The 17,210-nt window shown below is 40.1% G+C and overlaps 1 protein-coding gene across 1 annotated transcript in view; it reads right to left on the reverse strand.

Annotated features, from left to right (window-relative positions):
- Window positions 1-17,210, reverse strand: part of LOC142204587 (E3 ubiquitin-protein ligase RNF213-like) — a 170,999-nt gene that overhangs the window by 80,566 nt on the left and 73,223 nt on the right. The window contains 6 exon segments of the mRNA XM_075275902.1: window positions 1,262-1,380; window positions 5,985-6,080; window positions 7,086-7,222; window positions 7,895-11,452; window positions 12,820-12,975; window positions 15,123-15,316. Coding sequence (XP_075132003.1) covers window positions 1,262-1,380; window positions 5,985-6,080; window positions 7,086-7,222; window positions 7,895-11,452; window positions 12,820-12,975; window positions 15,123-15,316 — 4,260 coding nt within the window.

The raw sequence follows: 17,210 nt of genomic DNA on the forward strand, positions 1-17,210 counted from the left end.
TTTGTTTACAGAAGGGGATTGCTTGAGCCGCACTTTAGTGGCAAATTTTAATTTTTGTGCAATTTTTGCTTGCAATCTCTGTTTGCAGCAACGTTGCAAGAAGGTGCTTGTATATATGAAATATTAAGTTGTGTTTTTATATACGGTATGCTGTGCAATCTCAAAAAAGTTAGATTTTGGTATCATAGTCACAGTTTGCTAGGTGCAGTATAGCTTTTTAACATATTAGTGAATAACAGCAAAATCCTGCTTGTCTTTTGTTTTTGGGAGTCTGAGCTTTTGTTGTAGTTGATGTTTGCGGTATATATATAGTATATATACACATTGTATACACCATAAGCTATTATTTTAAATGTATTTTGTATATGAATCTGAGAATGAACATGAGTTTTAGGGTGCATGCACACTGAGTAACGCCGGGCGTGTATGAGAGCCGTACACGCCGGCATTACAGCAGACTGCCGAACACTTCCCATTCACTTCAATGGGAGCGCTCGTAACAGCGGCGTTTACGAGCGCTCCCATTGAAGTGAATGGGAAGTGCTCGGCAGCCCTGCTGTAACGCCGGCGTGTACGGCTCTCATACACGCCCGGCGTTACGTAGTGTGCATGCACCCTTAGGTGCAAATATGTGTTTTAGTGCATTTAAAAAAAAAATGTTTTGTGCTTGTCACAAAGTTGCATGAAGGTGGATGTGTCTACCGATGACACATTGAGACATATAATCTTAAGGTTGTCTATTTTCAAAAAATATATAGGGTTTAGGGGTTTACTTGCTTTCTACAATGAATAATAGCTACATTTTATAGGAAGATACTTTTTTAACATTTCTAGCTTCAAAACTTCCAGTTCTAGTGATTTTCTGAAGACACGTGCATGCGGGTACAGGCTATAGTGATATGTATGAACTCTGCACATGCTGAACTCTTATTTTTAGGAGGTTTTCTGCACATAATTTATTGTTTGGTTTCCACTTTTAACAACTAATATACATTTATTTGCATTTTTTCATAAAACATTCACTTTAAATCAAAATTGCATGAAGGTGCCTGTTCATATACAGTACCAAGTGACATTCTGACAATGCTGCAGGTGTCTACTTTAGGAAAATATATAGGTATGGGGGTGGGGGTTGGATGCTTTTTTAATGTTGCAATATAGGTTTGATTTGTCCATCTCAAAACTGTGAAAATTGCTCTGGCTACTGGAGGTGCAAAATTTCCAGAGACCCTTGGCAGTGAAAAGGTTAAATATGTGTTACCTCCACGGAAACCCACGTATGATGTTCCACCTTTGATTCTTGGGAGCTTAGTTATAAAGTAGACAAAGACATAATTTCCATGGAAATTTAACTTATTTATTTCATTCACAGCAGAGTACCTAGGAATAAAAAAGAAATTCTACGTTTAGAGAAATGTTCTGCAAAATATGAACAAATCCTGTAATCAGATGATAATATTGGTTAAGAAAAAAATTCTACTGGTCTAAATATCATCAAAGTTTTAGCATTTTCACAATGAGTATAAATTGGTGAATGAAAAAAGTATTTGAGATTTACAAAATTTTATATTTTGCACATTTTCATCAAGTAAATTGTAACAATAATAAAAACACAAACACATTAAAGTTCTGTGTAAATCCAGAAAGTTGGAAGATCAGAACTGCAAAAAAGTAGGTGGCTCTAAAGCTCTTAATAACAATGATCTGCATAAAGGTCCTAAAACAGGGGCATGAGCAAAAATACAAAAATACTATAATCATTGTAATTACTTTCTTCATATGCTGTGGTGTCACAGTGTGTATAGTTATATTTTGTGTGTGTACATTATCTCTAATGTCATAGTGGGCTTTATCTTTGTACTATGACATCATTGTGTATATTACATCTGTACTGTGACATCAGTGGTCATTATCCCAGTACTGTGGCATCACTGTGTGTATTATGTCTACACTGTGACATCACTGTGTGTATTATGTCTACACTGTGACATCACTGTGTGTATTATCTCTGTACTGTGACATTACTGTGTGTATTATGAATATACTGTGATATCACCATGTATATTATCTCTGTACTGTGACATCACTGTGTGTATTATCCCTGTACTGTGACATCACTGTGTGTATTATCCCTGTACTGTGACATCACTGTGTGTATTATCCCTGTACTGTGACATCACTGTGTGTATTATCCCTGTACTGTGACATCACTGTTTATTATCCCTGTACTGTGACATCACTGTGTATATTATCCCTGTACTTTGACATCACTGTGTGTATTATCCCTGTACTGTGACATCACTGTTTATTATCCCTGTACTGTGACATCACTGTGTATATTATCCCTGTACTTTGACATCACTGTGTGTATTATCCCTGTACTGTGACATCACTGTGTGTATTATCCCTGTACTGTGACATCACTGTGTGTATTATCCCTGTACTGTGACATCACTGTTTATTATCCCTGTACTGTGACATCACTGTGTATATTATCCCTGTACTTTGACATCACTGTGTGTATTATCCCTGTACTGTGACATCACTGTTTATTATCCCTGTACTGTGACATCACTGTGTATATTATCCCTGTACTTTGACATCACTGTGTGTATTATCTCTGTACTGTGACATCACTGTGTGTATTATCCCTGTACTGTGACATCACTGTGTGTATTATCCCTGTACTGTGACATCACTGTTTATTATCCCTGTACTGTGACATCACTGTGTATATTATCCCTGTACTTTGACATCACTGTGTGTATTATCTCTGTACTGTGACATCACTGTGTGTATTATCTCTGTACTGTGACATTACTGTGTGTATTATGAATATACTGTGATATCACCATGTATATTATCTCTATACTGTGACATCACTGTGTTTATTAGCCCTCTACTGTGACATCACTGTGTATATTATCCCTGTACTGTGACATCACTGTGTGTATTATCCCTGTACTGTGACATCACTCTGTTTATTATCCCTTTACTGTGATATCTTTGTGTGCATTATTCCTATGTGTAAAAGACTAAAATAATTTACACTTTTTGGCTAAAGCCTCACATTGCGAAATCACAGCATTTTTCCTGTTGCGGAAACAGGAGGAACAAAAAACCCTATATTTTAAAGTACCAACAAAGTGAATGAGATTCGTAATGGACCATCATCACCTTTTATGTCAAATATCTGGATTGTTGAAGGTAGATCAAGAATGGGGGCAATATGTGGGAGAGAGTTCCAGATCATCTAGCCATCATCCAGATGGACAAATCAGGAAGGGCCAGATCAGTACGCTAGGTTCACACTATGTTTGAGACTCCGTCGGTCGGGTCCACATATGGACCCAAAATAAGGAATAATAATAATAAATTTTATTTATATAGCGCCAACATATTCCACAGCGCTGTACAATTTGTAAGGTTCAAATACAGACAGAAAGATACATTACAAAGAAAGTCATTTCACACAATGGGACTGAGGGCCCTGCTCACAAGAGCTTACAATCTATGAGGTAGAGAGGGTGACACGAGGTAGCAGGGGCGATATTGCTTATGCAGAGGTCAGACACTTTTGTAATAGAGGTGACTGTCATTACATAAACATAAAACTTTATGAGCTGTCAACAGTCGTGTCCTGTAACATGTGGATGGAGCTTGGACCTATAAAGTTAGCATGAGATGACATCATATCATGTGGGGAAATGTGGGATTGGGGACAGAGGAGGGTTAAGGGTTTACGTTAGACATTGGGATAGGCTTGTCTGAAAAGATGCGTCTTTAGTTTGCGTTTGAAACTGTAGAAATTGGGAGTTAATCTGATTGTCCGGGGTAGAGCGTTTCAGAGAAGTGGTGCAGCTCGGGAGAAGTCTTGTATACGAGCATGGGAGGTTCTGATAATAAAGGATGTACAGTGCCTACAAGTAGTATTCAACCCCTTGCAGATTTAGCAGGTTTGATAAGATTCAAATAAGTTAGAGCCTTCAAACTTCAAACAAGAGCAAGATTTATTAACAGATGCATAAATCTTACAAACCAAAAAGTTATGTTGCTCAGTTAAATTTTAAGAAATTCTAAACATAAAAGTGTGGGTCAATTATTATTCAACCCCTAGGTTTAATATTTTGTGGAATAACCCTTGTTTGCAATTACAGCTAATAATCGTCTTTTATAAGACCTGATCAGGCCGGCACAGGTCTCTGGAGTTATCTTGGCCCACTCCTCCATGCAGATCTTCTCCAAGTTATCTAAGTTCTTTGGGTGTCTCATGTGGACTTTAATCTTGAGCTCCTTCCACAAGTTTTCAATTGGGTTAAGGTCAGGAGACTGACTAGGCCACTGCAACACCTTGATTTTTTCCCTCTTGAACCAGGCCTTGGTTTTCTTGGCTGTGTGCTTTGGGTCGTTGTCTTGTTGGAAGATGAAATGACGACCCATCTTAAGATCCTTGATGGAGGAGTGGAGGTTCTTGGCCAAAATCTCCAGGTAGGCCGTGCTATCCATCTTCCCATGGATGTGGACCAGATGGCCAGGCCCCTTGGCTGAGAAGCAGCCCCACAGCATGATGCTGCCACCACCATGCTTGACTGTAGGGATGGTATTCTTGGGGTCGTATGCAGTGCCATCCAGTCTCCAAACGTCACGTGTGTGGTTGGCACCAAAGATCTCGATCTTGGTCTCATCAGACCAGAGAACCTTGAACCAGTCTGTCTCAGAGTCCTCCAAGTGATCATGAGCAAACTGTAGACGAGCCTTGACATGACGCTTTGAAAGTAAAGGTACCTTACGGGCTCGTCTGGAACGGAGACCATTGCGGTGGAGTACGTTACTTATGTATTGACTGAAACCAATGTCCCCACTGCCATGAGATCTTCCCGGAGCTCCTTCCTTGTTGTCCTTGGGTTAGCCTTGACTCTTCGGACAAGCCTGGCCTCGGCACGGGAGGAAACTTTCAAAGGCTGTCCAGGCCGTGGAAGGCTAACAGTAGTTCCATAAGCCTTCCACTTCCGGATGATGCTCCCAACAGTGGAGACAGGTAGGCCCAACTCCTTGGAAAGGGTTTTGTACCCCTTGCCAGCCTTGTGACCCTCCACGATCTTGTCTCTGATGGCCTTGGAATGCTCCTTTGTCTTTCCCATGTTGACCATGTATGAGTGCTGTTCACAAGTTTGGGGAGGGTCTTAAATAGTCAGAAAAGGCTGGAAAAAGAGATAATGAATCCAAACATGTGAAGCTCATTGTTCTTTGTGCCTGAACTACTTCTTAATACTTTAGGGGAACCAAATAGAATTCTGGTGGTTTGAGGGGTTGAATAATAAATGACCCTCTGAATAAACTTTTCGCAATTTAAAAAAAAATTAAACAAAGAAATAACATTCTTTTTTGCTGCAGTGCATTTCACACTTCCAGGCTGATCTACAGTCCAAATGTCACAATGCCAAGTTAATTCCGAATGTGTAAATCTGCAGGGGGTTGAATACTACTTGTAGGCACTGTAAGTGTTAGGTCATTGAGTGAACGGAGAGCACGGGTTGGGCGGTAGACAGAGATGAGGGAGGAAATGTATGGAGGTGCGGCATTATGGAGAGCCTTGTGGATGAGGGTGATAACTTTATATTTTATTCTATAATGAATAGGCAGCCAATGTAGCGACTGGCAAAGACCGGAGGCATCACTGTAGCGTCTAGCCTGATAGATGAGCCTGGTCGCTGCATTTAGAATAGATTGTAGAGGACCTGTCTGCTTATAAAGCGGCTACCGGCAAACCTTTCTCTTCACTGATTTTAAGTAGAATGTGTGACAACACAGATGTGAATTCAAAATATTTATCCTTTGCCATGATCCAAGACCAATTGATTTTTAATTTACTCTGTGTTGGTCTCGCTCTGTGCTTTGTGTTTTGTAGTAATGTTGTCGAGCTGATTTTATACTTCTCAAGGGAAAAATCATTATAATAGAAGACACATATTCTATCCACTTACTTGGCTGATGCGACAAGATTTGCTCCCTGAGACCCTTCTTCAAAATCAGTTTGTATAATGAGTATGAGATTGCCAGATGAAGATTCAAGGAAACTCCTAAATTGGAAGAAAGTGTAAAGTATTAAATACAAAAAAACATTAAGAATCTTCTCTTTTACCTCCAAGGACCTTCTCAATAACCATAGTTTGCAAAGTACCAGAACAACGCGACCAAACTCTTCTTATCAAAATTCCTTATTTCTATATTAATTATCATTTATGCCAAGCCTTAAACTCTAGTGTCCAATACCATTTATACTAGTTTTGTCAAATCAACAGCTAATCAACAATCCGAAATCTTGTGAAAAGATGGCTTTTCTCCTATAGACACTTATCCCCTGAGCCACAAGGGGATCCACAGGATATTTTGAGGGCCCCATGTGAATGGATCAGAGGAGCACGTACATGGCATAGAGATTGCTATCCTACAAGTAAGGGCCCCTTCACACGGCATAAGTGCTCGGCTCATTCCGAGCTGTACACCCGAGGGTTTCTAAACACTTCCCATTCACTTCAATGGGAGCGCGCGTAAAGCCGACACTTCAATGGGAAGTGTTTAGAAGCGCTCACGTGTACGGCTCGGAATGAGCCGAGCGCTTACGCCGTGGAAGGGGCCCTAACATAGGAGTGCATGTAACAGTGGGTGTGCATATGCACCAGTGCTCCATTCACTTATGAACCCCTGTTCTCTTCATCCCGGGAAGATGGACTGTAGTGTGAAACCCATTTAAATTTTAAAAAAAATGAAAGAGAAAAAAAATACATCTGTAAAAAAATTAATTCATGAGTTTTATTTTTAAAAAGATTCTGTTAAAGCATGGTTGAAAAACAATGTCTGACTTTCATTTGTTCATTTTCATAGAATTTTTTCATTTATTATTACTTTTGTCAGATTCATGTTATTTCTGTGACCATTGTGGGTTTTTCTTTCATTAAACCAATGACCAACAATTATATCCACGTGTGTGTGTGTATATATATGTGTTTGACCACAAGCTTGATGAGCTGATACAGTCCAATTTGGCAAAAGGTTGTCCCTCATCTTATTATGCCACAACTTACCGAATTTTTTTTAAGAATGAGAATTCTGTTTCAAACTGCTGAAGGGACAAAATTTCAATCTTGCTGATACTATTGTGTAACTCAGCATCCAAAATCTTTTTGTCAGCAGAGGTAAGAAGGTGTGAAAATGTTGTGACCTGAACAGAAAAATGAAATCCTATTTTAAAATTCGTTAAAGATCATAGTTAATTTGTAAATGATGTAAAAGTACAGCATTCCATTGCAGTATATCCACATATAGAACATATCCACATTTTTATAACCCTGAAAAAGCTTCTGTCTCCATTGCACAAATAGATTTATAGTTTTTCAGCACCTCTCTCTCACTTTTATCTTTACGAATTGCTACATCTAGATTAGTGATATGAGGATTTTTATGGGCTCACAGTACAATGGTTTCAGCTTACACCCCAAAACCCAGAATTAGGGAGCCTTCACACGGAGTAATGCCGGGCTCAATGTGTGCTTATTTTTACTGGCGTAGAAATGCGAGGGTAGCGTTTACATCGCGTTTACATGGCGTTTTTTACTATGAGCGTATACGCGGCATTTTCGGATGCGTTTTTTGCTCGCGTAAATGTTAACACGAGCAAAAAACATGGCCGAAAATGCCACATATACGCTCATAGTAAAAAAATGCCGCGTAAACTCGACGTAAACGCTACCCTCGCATTTCTATGCCAGTAAAAATAAGCACACATTGAGCCCGGCGTTACTCCGTGTGAAGGCTCCCTTAATATGGTAACTTGATGGACCAATGTAGGTGGACTCATAAATAGAATAAATATTACATATAAATATTACATTACCTCTGTGAAAATGGTGTGATTGCCATAGGAAGATGTTATGTGTGAACTAAGGAAGTCTAGCAAGGAGCCGTGATGTTGTATCTTGAAGTATTCATCAATTAATTCTCGGCTTTTGTATCTGATGACAGAATCTGGTGTAGCACATTTCAGTAAAACAATTTTTGCCTTCTTCTTGACATTTTTGATATCTTCAGGATCAGGCTGCGTTTGATCCATATTTTCTAATACGTGAAGAACAACCGAGGCACACGTGTCTGAGTGGTAGCCAACAAAAACATCTGATGGACTATAGTCATGACTTTTTACCATGAGGTGCTCTACTTTGACTTTCGTAAAATCTTGAACCCAAGCCTCAAGTTCTTGCACAATGCCCTTGTGTTCTTTTTTCAAAAATGTGCTTATATCCAGATAATGTTTTTCCAGTCTGTTGATAAGTGGGATTGGAAAGTCTTTGTACACAATATCTTTTTCTTCAATGACGATCAGTCTGAATTTTGGATGAACTCTGCACTTTACACGATGGGTGCCAAGGCCCAAGTCTACATATTTTTGCCCAGCGAGGTACACGTAATATTGATTTAGTGCATCATAGAGGCTTTCATACAAGTTTTGGAGATTAAGGAGAATGACCATCTGGCCAGTTTCCATACAGTTCTTGACGCGGTTGATATTTCGGCAAATCTGAGTGTACTTTTGGTCTTTTGGGAAGCTGGATCCAAATATGATTTCAGGTTTCTGGTTCTCCTTTATTAATGCTTGCTGTAGTATCTGTAATGCCGCATAGTTTTTGGTCAATATTAAAAGGTAGCGGGATTCCCAGTCTTCACCGTCATTTGTAATATTTTCCATAACTAAATCTATTGTATTTACTTCTCCTAGATTCTTGTAATCATCTACTACAAAAATTTCCAAAGCATTTAAATCATCTTTTCCACTGAAATTTCGGAGGACGGCCCGAGCAATTTTATGCTCTGTTAAGTTTCCATCAGACTCTTTAGTAAAAGCAAAAACCATTTTTATCAGACTGTAAAAGTCCCGTAAACCAAAGAATTCTTTTTTCTGTTCTTTCTGAGTCTCACAAACTCGCTGATAAGCATCTGCAAAGTACTGGAAATAGCCAGAGACTTTTTCAAGATTTATTGTATCAGATGAACAGATTCCATTTGCACTTTCAATAAGTTCTTTCTTACTAGGATCACCCCGAGATACAAAGATTCCTCTGTTCATTTTTGCAGGATCTAAGGCCCAGTTAGAGATGCCAATGAATCCAACCTTCTTGTGTGGCAAAGGGTCATCATCGATACAACCATCCTCCAGCAAAGGGTGGAGTGTCTTTAAAGGCATTTTTACAGAGTCTTCAGCAAGACCAATTTCATCAAGTACGACGACTGACACGTACTCTCTTAAGTTTTTCCCTTCCTGGAAGCGAGCACAGTGCTTAAATGTGCCAATGATGCCTTCTGGGGTTGAGTGAGGGCTACACTGAAAAGATACCAAGTGGATCTGTTTAAGGTCTCTATACAGTTCAGTATGAGCTGCCTGACCTTGCATGGCATCTGCAACAATAGTTTTTGCAAGTGACTTTGAACTTCCAGGTTTTCCAACAAGAAACAATGGGATTTTAAGTTCAATACAGATGACCATCATAAATAGGTTTTCCTTCAAAGCAAGGTTTTTTGCAATGGTGTCTCTTAAGTTTACGCCTGATAAAAAGAGATCCTGAATGACACTTATGTCACGTAAGATAGCAGCTTTATCTCTGTATGGATGAGGAAAATGTTTGCATATGGTTTCTCTGTATGACTCCTTAGTTTCTAAAGAGGCATGATAGCAGACACCCGCAGCTAGCACGAGAGACCAGGCTACTTTATCTTTTGGAGAACTGATTCTTCCTTCATCCTCTAACATGCTTTTCTGATTCTTCAGCAGCTTTGCATGATGGTTATAGAACCACTTGAAGACCTCTATGCAACGCTCAACATCTCTTAGGCTGACAAAGCTGCATTCATCATTTTTCCTCCTCATGTAAGTCTGAGAAGCTGAGAGCACATCTGTTACTAACTGCATATCATGAGCAGAAAGCTGAATCTCCTTCGCTAGACGCTGAACTATTTGCTGTATGTATTTCTTCTCGGTTTCATTATTAAGTTGTCCAAAGTCCCATACAAGTGGCATCATGCTGGGAGGCAAAGCATGTACACGGTAAACAAGCTGTCTCAATGGGATGGATCCTAATCTTTCTTTGGTCTCATCTGCGATTACTCTGTATCCCAGACCAGCGGATTCTAAGCGTCTGATCATTTCATCCGTGTGTTTTCGATACGGGTTGCAGGCTGCAATGATGTGTAATCCAGACTCCTCTTCTAATGGCTGCCCGTCCACAGTGTGGTCACACAGCGCTTCTTTGATGCTACTAATGGCCTCAGTTGTATTAGCTTCATCGAAAAACAAGACAGTATCACATCCATTCTGTTTGTTAAAACATGCTATATCTTGTGCATCCAATATTTTTTGGTAAATCATCTCAGCCGTGGTTCCTCCATGAACTTTCACAAGTTTCATGTTTTCTGTATCAACAAATCCCTTGCACAAATGGCATAAGAATTTAATAAGACGAGTTTTTCCACAACCAGTTTCTCCCATGATAACAACAGGAATTCCACATCGGAATCGCATCTTAATAGCTAGAATCTTGAGAATGTTGTCCGTAGTAAGCTCATATGTTTCATCAGGATCAAATGGCCACTCGATTCCTAGGACCAAACATAATCGGCTTATCTTCTCCTCTCTGGGCAGTCTGTCAAAGTCAATATTAAATGGCACTCGTTGATGCCTCAGTCCTTCATAAAGCTGAGGGGTCATAACATTTCTTTCAATGATAGTGTTATTTCTGGGATTGATGGCATCTACACCTCCTGCATTATTTGGTTGTAAGTGGAATCCAATAAATGTCATGGACACATGGTCATTATTAAAGAAGATGTAGGGATGTGGTTCAGATTCCCACTTTTTACGCAATAAAAAGGGAGCTAGATCTCTTTCCATAAGTCCATCAAAGTTAGTGGCTTGCCTTCCTGGACTTTGATCTGCAATTTCCAAAGATGGTGTAGCAAAGTCTTTTGCCATGAGTATCATAAATTTGACCACACAATTTTTAAATCCTGGCAATGTATCTCCAATAAGCTTAAAATCACAAAAAACTGAAGACTCACAATCTCTAAGTTGGAGATTTAAAAACCAGGCAAAATTTCTGAGTTCAGACCAGGAAGGATCAATAATTCCACAATAGAAAAGGAATATCTGCAGACACTTTGCTGGATCACCTTCTACGCTACCAATTATGTATTCAAATTGATCTAGATTCTGCCCCCTATAAAAACGTGTTAAATACTGGTACGGTCTCTGGAACCATTCACTACGGAATTCCCGAATATCCATTCCTGGATCTCCACAGTCGTCTGCCACATCTTCTGTGTATTTTCTTAGAACTTCTTTTGGTGAATAACATGATATTTTGGGAAAGAAGTCAATGAAATTGTGCTGCACCACTTGAGGGGCCTGCAATAAAATATTAAGTAAAAAAAATTAGCATAATAAATATGGTGTATGAAAACTGAAGGTTGCAAAAAGCTTTCAAAAAGTCAAAGAACTCTATAACTTTAAGGGATTATCCATCTTCTAATATGGATGACCTGTCTTTAGAATAAGATAATCCTTTAATACTCTCACCATGCAGAAATTCAGGTCATCAATATTAGATTTGCAGCAGTCTGACACCCGGGACTTCCGCAGATCTCCTATACTGAGACAGCTTGGCTCTCTGTAATGTTTACTTAGCACAAGCCACACGGTTCACTTGCCATGGACTTCATCAGGACAGCGCTGCAGTACCTACACTCACTGTGGTAGTTTGTAAGGAAGGAAGTAAATATTAACAAGATCCGCACTGTCTCGGTACAGGTGATTTGCTAGGTCTGTGTCTGGTCAAACTTTTTAAAAGTGCATTTTTTCTCAAGTTTTTTTTTTTTTTTTTTTAATAAAAAAAAAAAAAAGCCTTTCACACGACTGGTCTGTAAGTGGGCTGTATTTTCTAGACTGAACTTGGCTGTGTGCATAAGAGTTATCGCATCATAGTTAGTTATTAATTATTAACATAGTCAGTTATTAACATACAGTAAGGGACATGATGTGACATCACTGTAGCATTCAATCCATTTGGGAGCTCACTGCATCATAACTGACTATAATGCAACAATGCAAAAATTACAGCAGCCTCTGCACACAGCACTAGAACATATAATAATCAACTAATATGCTCTAAAAGCTACATATATAAATTAGACATTCTTCATTATACATATTTGATCAGTAAGAAGCCCTGTACCTACCCTGACAAGGCGACTTGCAGATGCAGATGGAACTCTACACTAAATAAACATAACTCTCTTGGATGCACAATAGGTCTATAATGTGAATAGAGAGCAAGTACGATCCAGAGCCATACTCTATTCAAAATAGACTAAGGTAGATGGGGAACTGAAAAAATATATATACTGTGTTCCAATTAAATAAACCTGTGCAATTAAAGGTAGTGCCAGTCCCACTATGGACCCGAAGGATGCAAAAACTGAACCCTAGTGTGACCCTAGTGTCATAGATGCAGAGACAATAATTAGGTGGCTGGTGACCACTTAAATAGAGAAACATGGCTGTTTTCTTTATGAGAAGGCGGCACCCTGAATCTAGTATTTCAATTCAGCTTCATTTAGGAGAGTTGGACTGAGCTGCAATAGCTGATACTGCCCATGGACAAGAGTGTTTCTGTAAGAAAACAGCAATGTAACGTATTCCAAATATGATAAACCCCTCTAAGCCATAAAGCAACTAAAAACTAACAATAAAATAAATCCCTAGTAACTTCTTACAGGTGTTATCTGTCTTGGAAAGACTGTGCTTGCAGATTCCAAAATCTCAACAATGTACAAGTGACTTGGCAAGCGCTTCCATATCCTTCCTTCTGAATCCATGAGATATTGCAGGACAAAAAGCTTAAATAGGAATTCTGATATCCCTTTCTTCACCTGAAACATAAGGAAATCACATATGAGATAAATTTAAATAGATAAGTATGTCTAAGGCTAAGTTCACATGCAATTCCACGTGTGCATATTCTGTCGCAGCTGCCACAATGGGATGCCAGTGCAGTGTACGGCATATGATTGTGGCTTTCCGCTTCGGATTAGGCCCAAATGAATGGGCGTAGTCCGGAGCGTGCTGCTCCGAGGTGGACGCCGTGGCTCAATCAGCCGCGGATTCCACCTGAGGAAAGGGCAGCTCACTTCTTTTTTGCCGCTAGCAGTAAAAAGAACGCTAGCAGTCTCCATAGACCATCATTGTGAGGAGGCAGATTATGACGTAGATTCCGTGCCATAATCCACCCCCTCTGTGCCTGTGTGAACGAGACCTAATGGTACAACATTTGTGATTGACATCATAAACTTATATACCATACATCTGCAAACGCGTAGTTTATCTTATTTATACATTACAATGAACCAGAATATTTATGCCACATTCATGGTATTAAAGAGGATTATGAATTTTCCTGCCACAAACACAGCATACAACATTAGTATCCGATTATATGGTTGTCCAACACCCCAATCCCGCACTTATCAGCTGACAGACACATCCTGGCCTCAAAAGCTAGTGCACAGGACAGGGTTGGAAGTATATCTGTAAAATCTCTGCCTGTTCGGGCCTCTGCGCCACCCTCTGCTCGCGTGCTGCAGCGCAGGAGGCGGGTGCAGTTTGATAATTTGCTTGAAGTTTTTAGTTGCACTGTGTGAACACGGCTCTAGTTCTGTAATTGGATTTGCACCACACCCATCTTCTGTCCTTGTTCCCTCTGTCCATTCAGTGGTTTGATTTTGTCTTGCCTGTGATTGACAGCCTGCCTTCCTGTCAGGTTCAGGGCGGTATCTTCCTCCCCAATTTAGTCTTGGCTCACAGTCACACTGGTGCCTGTTATTGCCTCTAGCTTTCTGGTATCTCTTGCTGTTTATTTACTTGTATTCTAATCCTTGACGTCTGGCTTCCCTACTGACTATTCTTTTGGACTCTGATTTGGCACTGCATCGCTCGACTGTTACCGTACCCTGGCTAGCTGACCTCCCTTTGTTGTTGTTCGTCTTGTCTGCGTTTTGTGTATCACTTATACAGGAAGGGACTGTCTTCGTGGTTGCCGCCTATTACGTGGATAGGGCCTGGCAACAGGAAGGGTCAGTTGGGGGCTTCAGCTTAGGGCTCACTGTCCCTTGTGCCCCTTCCTCCAGGGTTCGCCAGCAGCTTCTGGGGAATTATCATCTGGCTATTCCCTAACAATATCTCTTTAGATCCCACAGTATAAAATCTGAAAGCCACAGGGAGGTAACAAAAAAAACATTTATACGCTAGTTTCACACCTGCGTTCGGGTTTCCATTCATGGTGTCTGCTTGGGGACCCCATTAACAAAAACTTAAAACACTAAAAACAAGCACTTACTTGCAGAAACGCGCAGATCCCATACTCTATAATGGGGTGCACTGGGTTTCTGCCTGATTCTTGCAGGATTTCTCTCTCTGCATTTTTAAAGCGGAATGGGGAACGGAATCTCCGAGCAGAGACCAGGCGCAGGTGTGCCTCACCTTCCGCTACCTCTCCAAAAGAGGTAACAATGTCATTAAATTCTACAAGTCAAAGCTGAAATGTATAATGTCACAGAAGAGTGATGAATGCTCCAAGGAGGCCCAAAAGAGATAACGTAAAAGGAGTATAAATGGTTTAATTTTTGCTCTGGGGTATAATAGTTTCACTTCCAAATCTAACCAAATTTGGATCAAACCAGGGGTTCACTTTGTCCAAACACAGAAAGAAAAGAACATATGGGGGTAGAAAACCATAGTTTCTTCCTTTTAGTTACTGTTACAAGCGCAGGAGGAAGCAACTGAAATTAAGGAAAGAGCTCCTAAAGACTATGATGTGCAGAGATAATGTGGGCATTCTCAAAGATTCGGTCAATTGTTGCATGACACCTTGACCTAGGGGGTGCAGAATTAGCATTTACTACTGGGCCCTATACCCTGAGGAGGACCAAAAATCCGTCTCACACAAGATTTGCCACTATGTCTCTGTCTTAATATGTAAAAACGTTACATGAGTTATTAAATATACATATTTTATACTTACAGAAGATGTCACATCAATGTGGAATATTACAGGGCAATCCTTCCGCTTGCCTTCAAGAAAGGGAAGCAAGGTGTTCAATACTTTACTCTCATCCACTTCAGGGTTAATAAGTCGGATCGTTTTAAGAACTGGCCTACTAGTCTTGAAGTGTGACCTGAGTTTTTTATAAAGTCTTTTCACATACAGAGATTTTCCTAGAATGAAAAGAAAGTTATCATATTAGTCATATATACTGTAGTACAAACGGGCATTACTATATTTCGGTGGAAATACGTTTAATACATTTACAGTTCCTAATACTAGCTTTTGATGGTGTATTATGAGTTTTGCAAAGACCCAAGGAGCTGATCTGAAACACTGCCTACTGAAGTGTAGCTTGAAGCTCCTGGGTCCCAATGCAAAATCTGTAATGGGGCCCCTCTTTACCCTTTGCCATTTAGAATAGTGGTAGATTTTATGTGTTATGGGGCCTCCTCAGAGTCTGTGACTGTTACCGCAACACCCCCCATAGGTACACCTTCTACTACTGCAAGTGGGTAAATAAATTACTTTTCACTTGATCCTTTGAAGTGCAGCTTCTTCTTCCGTTATTGGATACTGTGCAGGGAAACTGATTCAAAACTAGATTCAATCCAAAATTTCTGAAAGTTTCAAGTTCACCCAAACACAGAGTTTATGGAGTTTGCGGTGGCATAATTTTGGCCAAATTTACCAAATGTCATATTGGTCCAAATTTACTATTATAGTTGCAATTAGACATGGTGCTTTTTAGGTACGTTATTGGCACATCTTGGCTCAACTGGGTGTAATTAGCTAAAGTTTTTCTGAAATGCCTGAAAAGTGGCTGTGTGGTCTCAGGAAAAAGGGACAAAGATTATGCCACGCAGGTCTTTAGAATTTTCGCATTTAATCTACCGTGCTACTCCTTTTTGTCATTATAACATCTGAAAAGGGTTGGGAAAGCCTCATAACTAATTCAGTGCTAAATTTAACAAGTATTCCTAGGCAGTAATGGATCAGGAGGGGTGCTGTGACTTTGTAGGCCACCTTCTTCAGGTATTCAGAGTCTTACTGATCATAAATAGAGATGAGCGAGTACTATTCGAAACAGCCGTTTCGAATCGCATGCACCCATAGGAATGAATGGAAGCGGCTGGCACGCAGACTTTGCCGGCGGCTGACCGCTTAACCCCCTGCGTGCCGGCTACGTCCATTCATTCCTATGGGTGCGTGCTATTCGAAACAGCCGTTTCAAATAGTACTCGCTCATCTCTAATCATAAATGCTCTGCTAAGAAATCTATGTAGAAAGATGCAAATGGCTGCCTTTGCAAGCAATATTTTCATTCTTTTTCACTTTCTTCTTAGAGGAAATATTCTGGTTTGGTTTTAATCCCAGATCATGTCACTAGGGTTCTTGAAAACCAGCCATATCCTTTCTACATGAAGAACTTATTTGTACGTTTCTTCCGAGAAATCTGAGCAGAACATGTATAATCTGTGAGACTCTGTACACCTGAAAAAGATTGCCTACAAAGGCAGTCTCCTTAGGCTCCATTCCCACAGAGTAACGCGCCGCTCATTCTGACATGTGAGCGCTATGAACAGAATCTGATTGACTTTAATGGGTGCCATCTTACGTGCGCTACACATTGAAATCAATGGGAGGCTTTTTAACCCAATGATTTAAATGTGTAGCGCGCGTATGATGGCACCCATTGAAGTCAATGGGATTCTGTTTTAGGGTGCATTCACACGGAGTAAAATGGAGTGTAATTTTACGGAGCATTTTTTGGAGCGTTTACGGAAGCGTGTTTTTCTACACGCGTAAATGCTCCAAAAAACGCTCCGTAAATGCCACGTGTAAAAAACGCTCCAAAATACGTGCGTAATTTTTTTTACACATGCAAAATTACACTCCAAAATACACTCCATTTTACTCCTTTGTGAATGCACCCTTAAAGCGCTCACTCTGACACGTGTTACTCCGTGGGAACGGAGCCTTAAAGGGAGTCCGTCACCAGAACCCAGTCCATGAACCCAGCCTCGCAGATAGACAGGTAAGGGCCCCTGAATCAAGCAGTGTTTT

This window comes from Leptodactylus fuscus, chromosome 5 (genome assembly GCF_031893055.1).
Source record: "Leptodactylus fuscus isolate aLepFus1 chromosome 5, aLepFus1.hap2, whole genome shotgun sequence".
NCBI lineage: Eukaryota > Metazoa > Chordata > Amphibia > Anura > Leptodactylidae > Leptodactylus > Leptodactylus fuscus.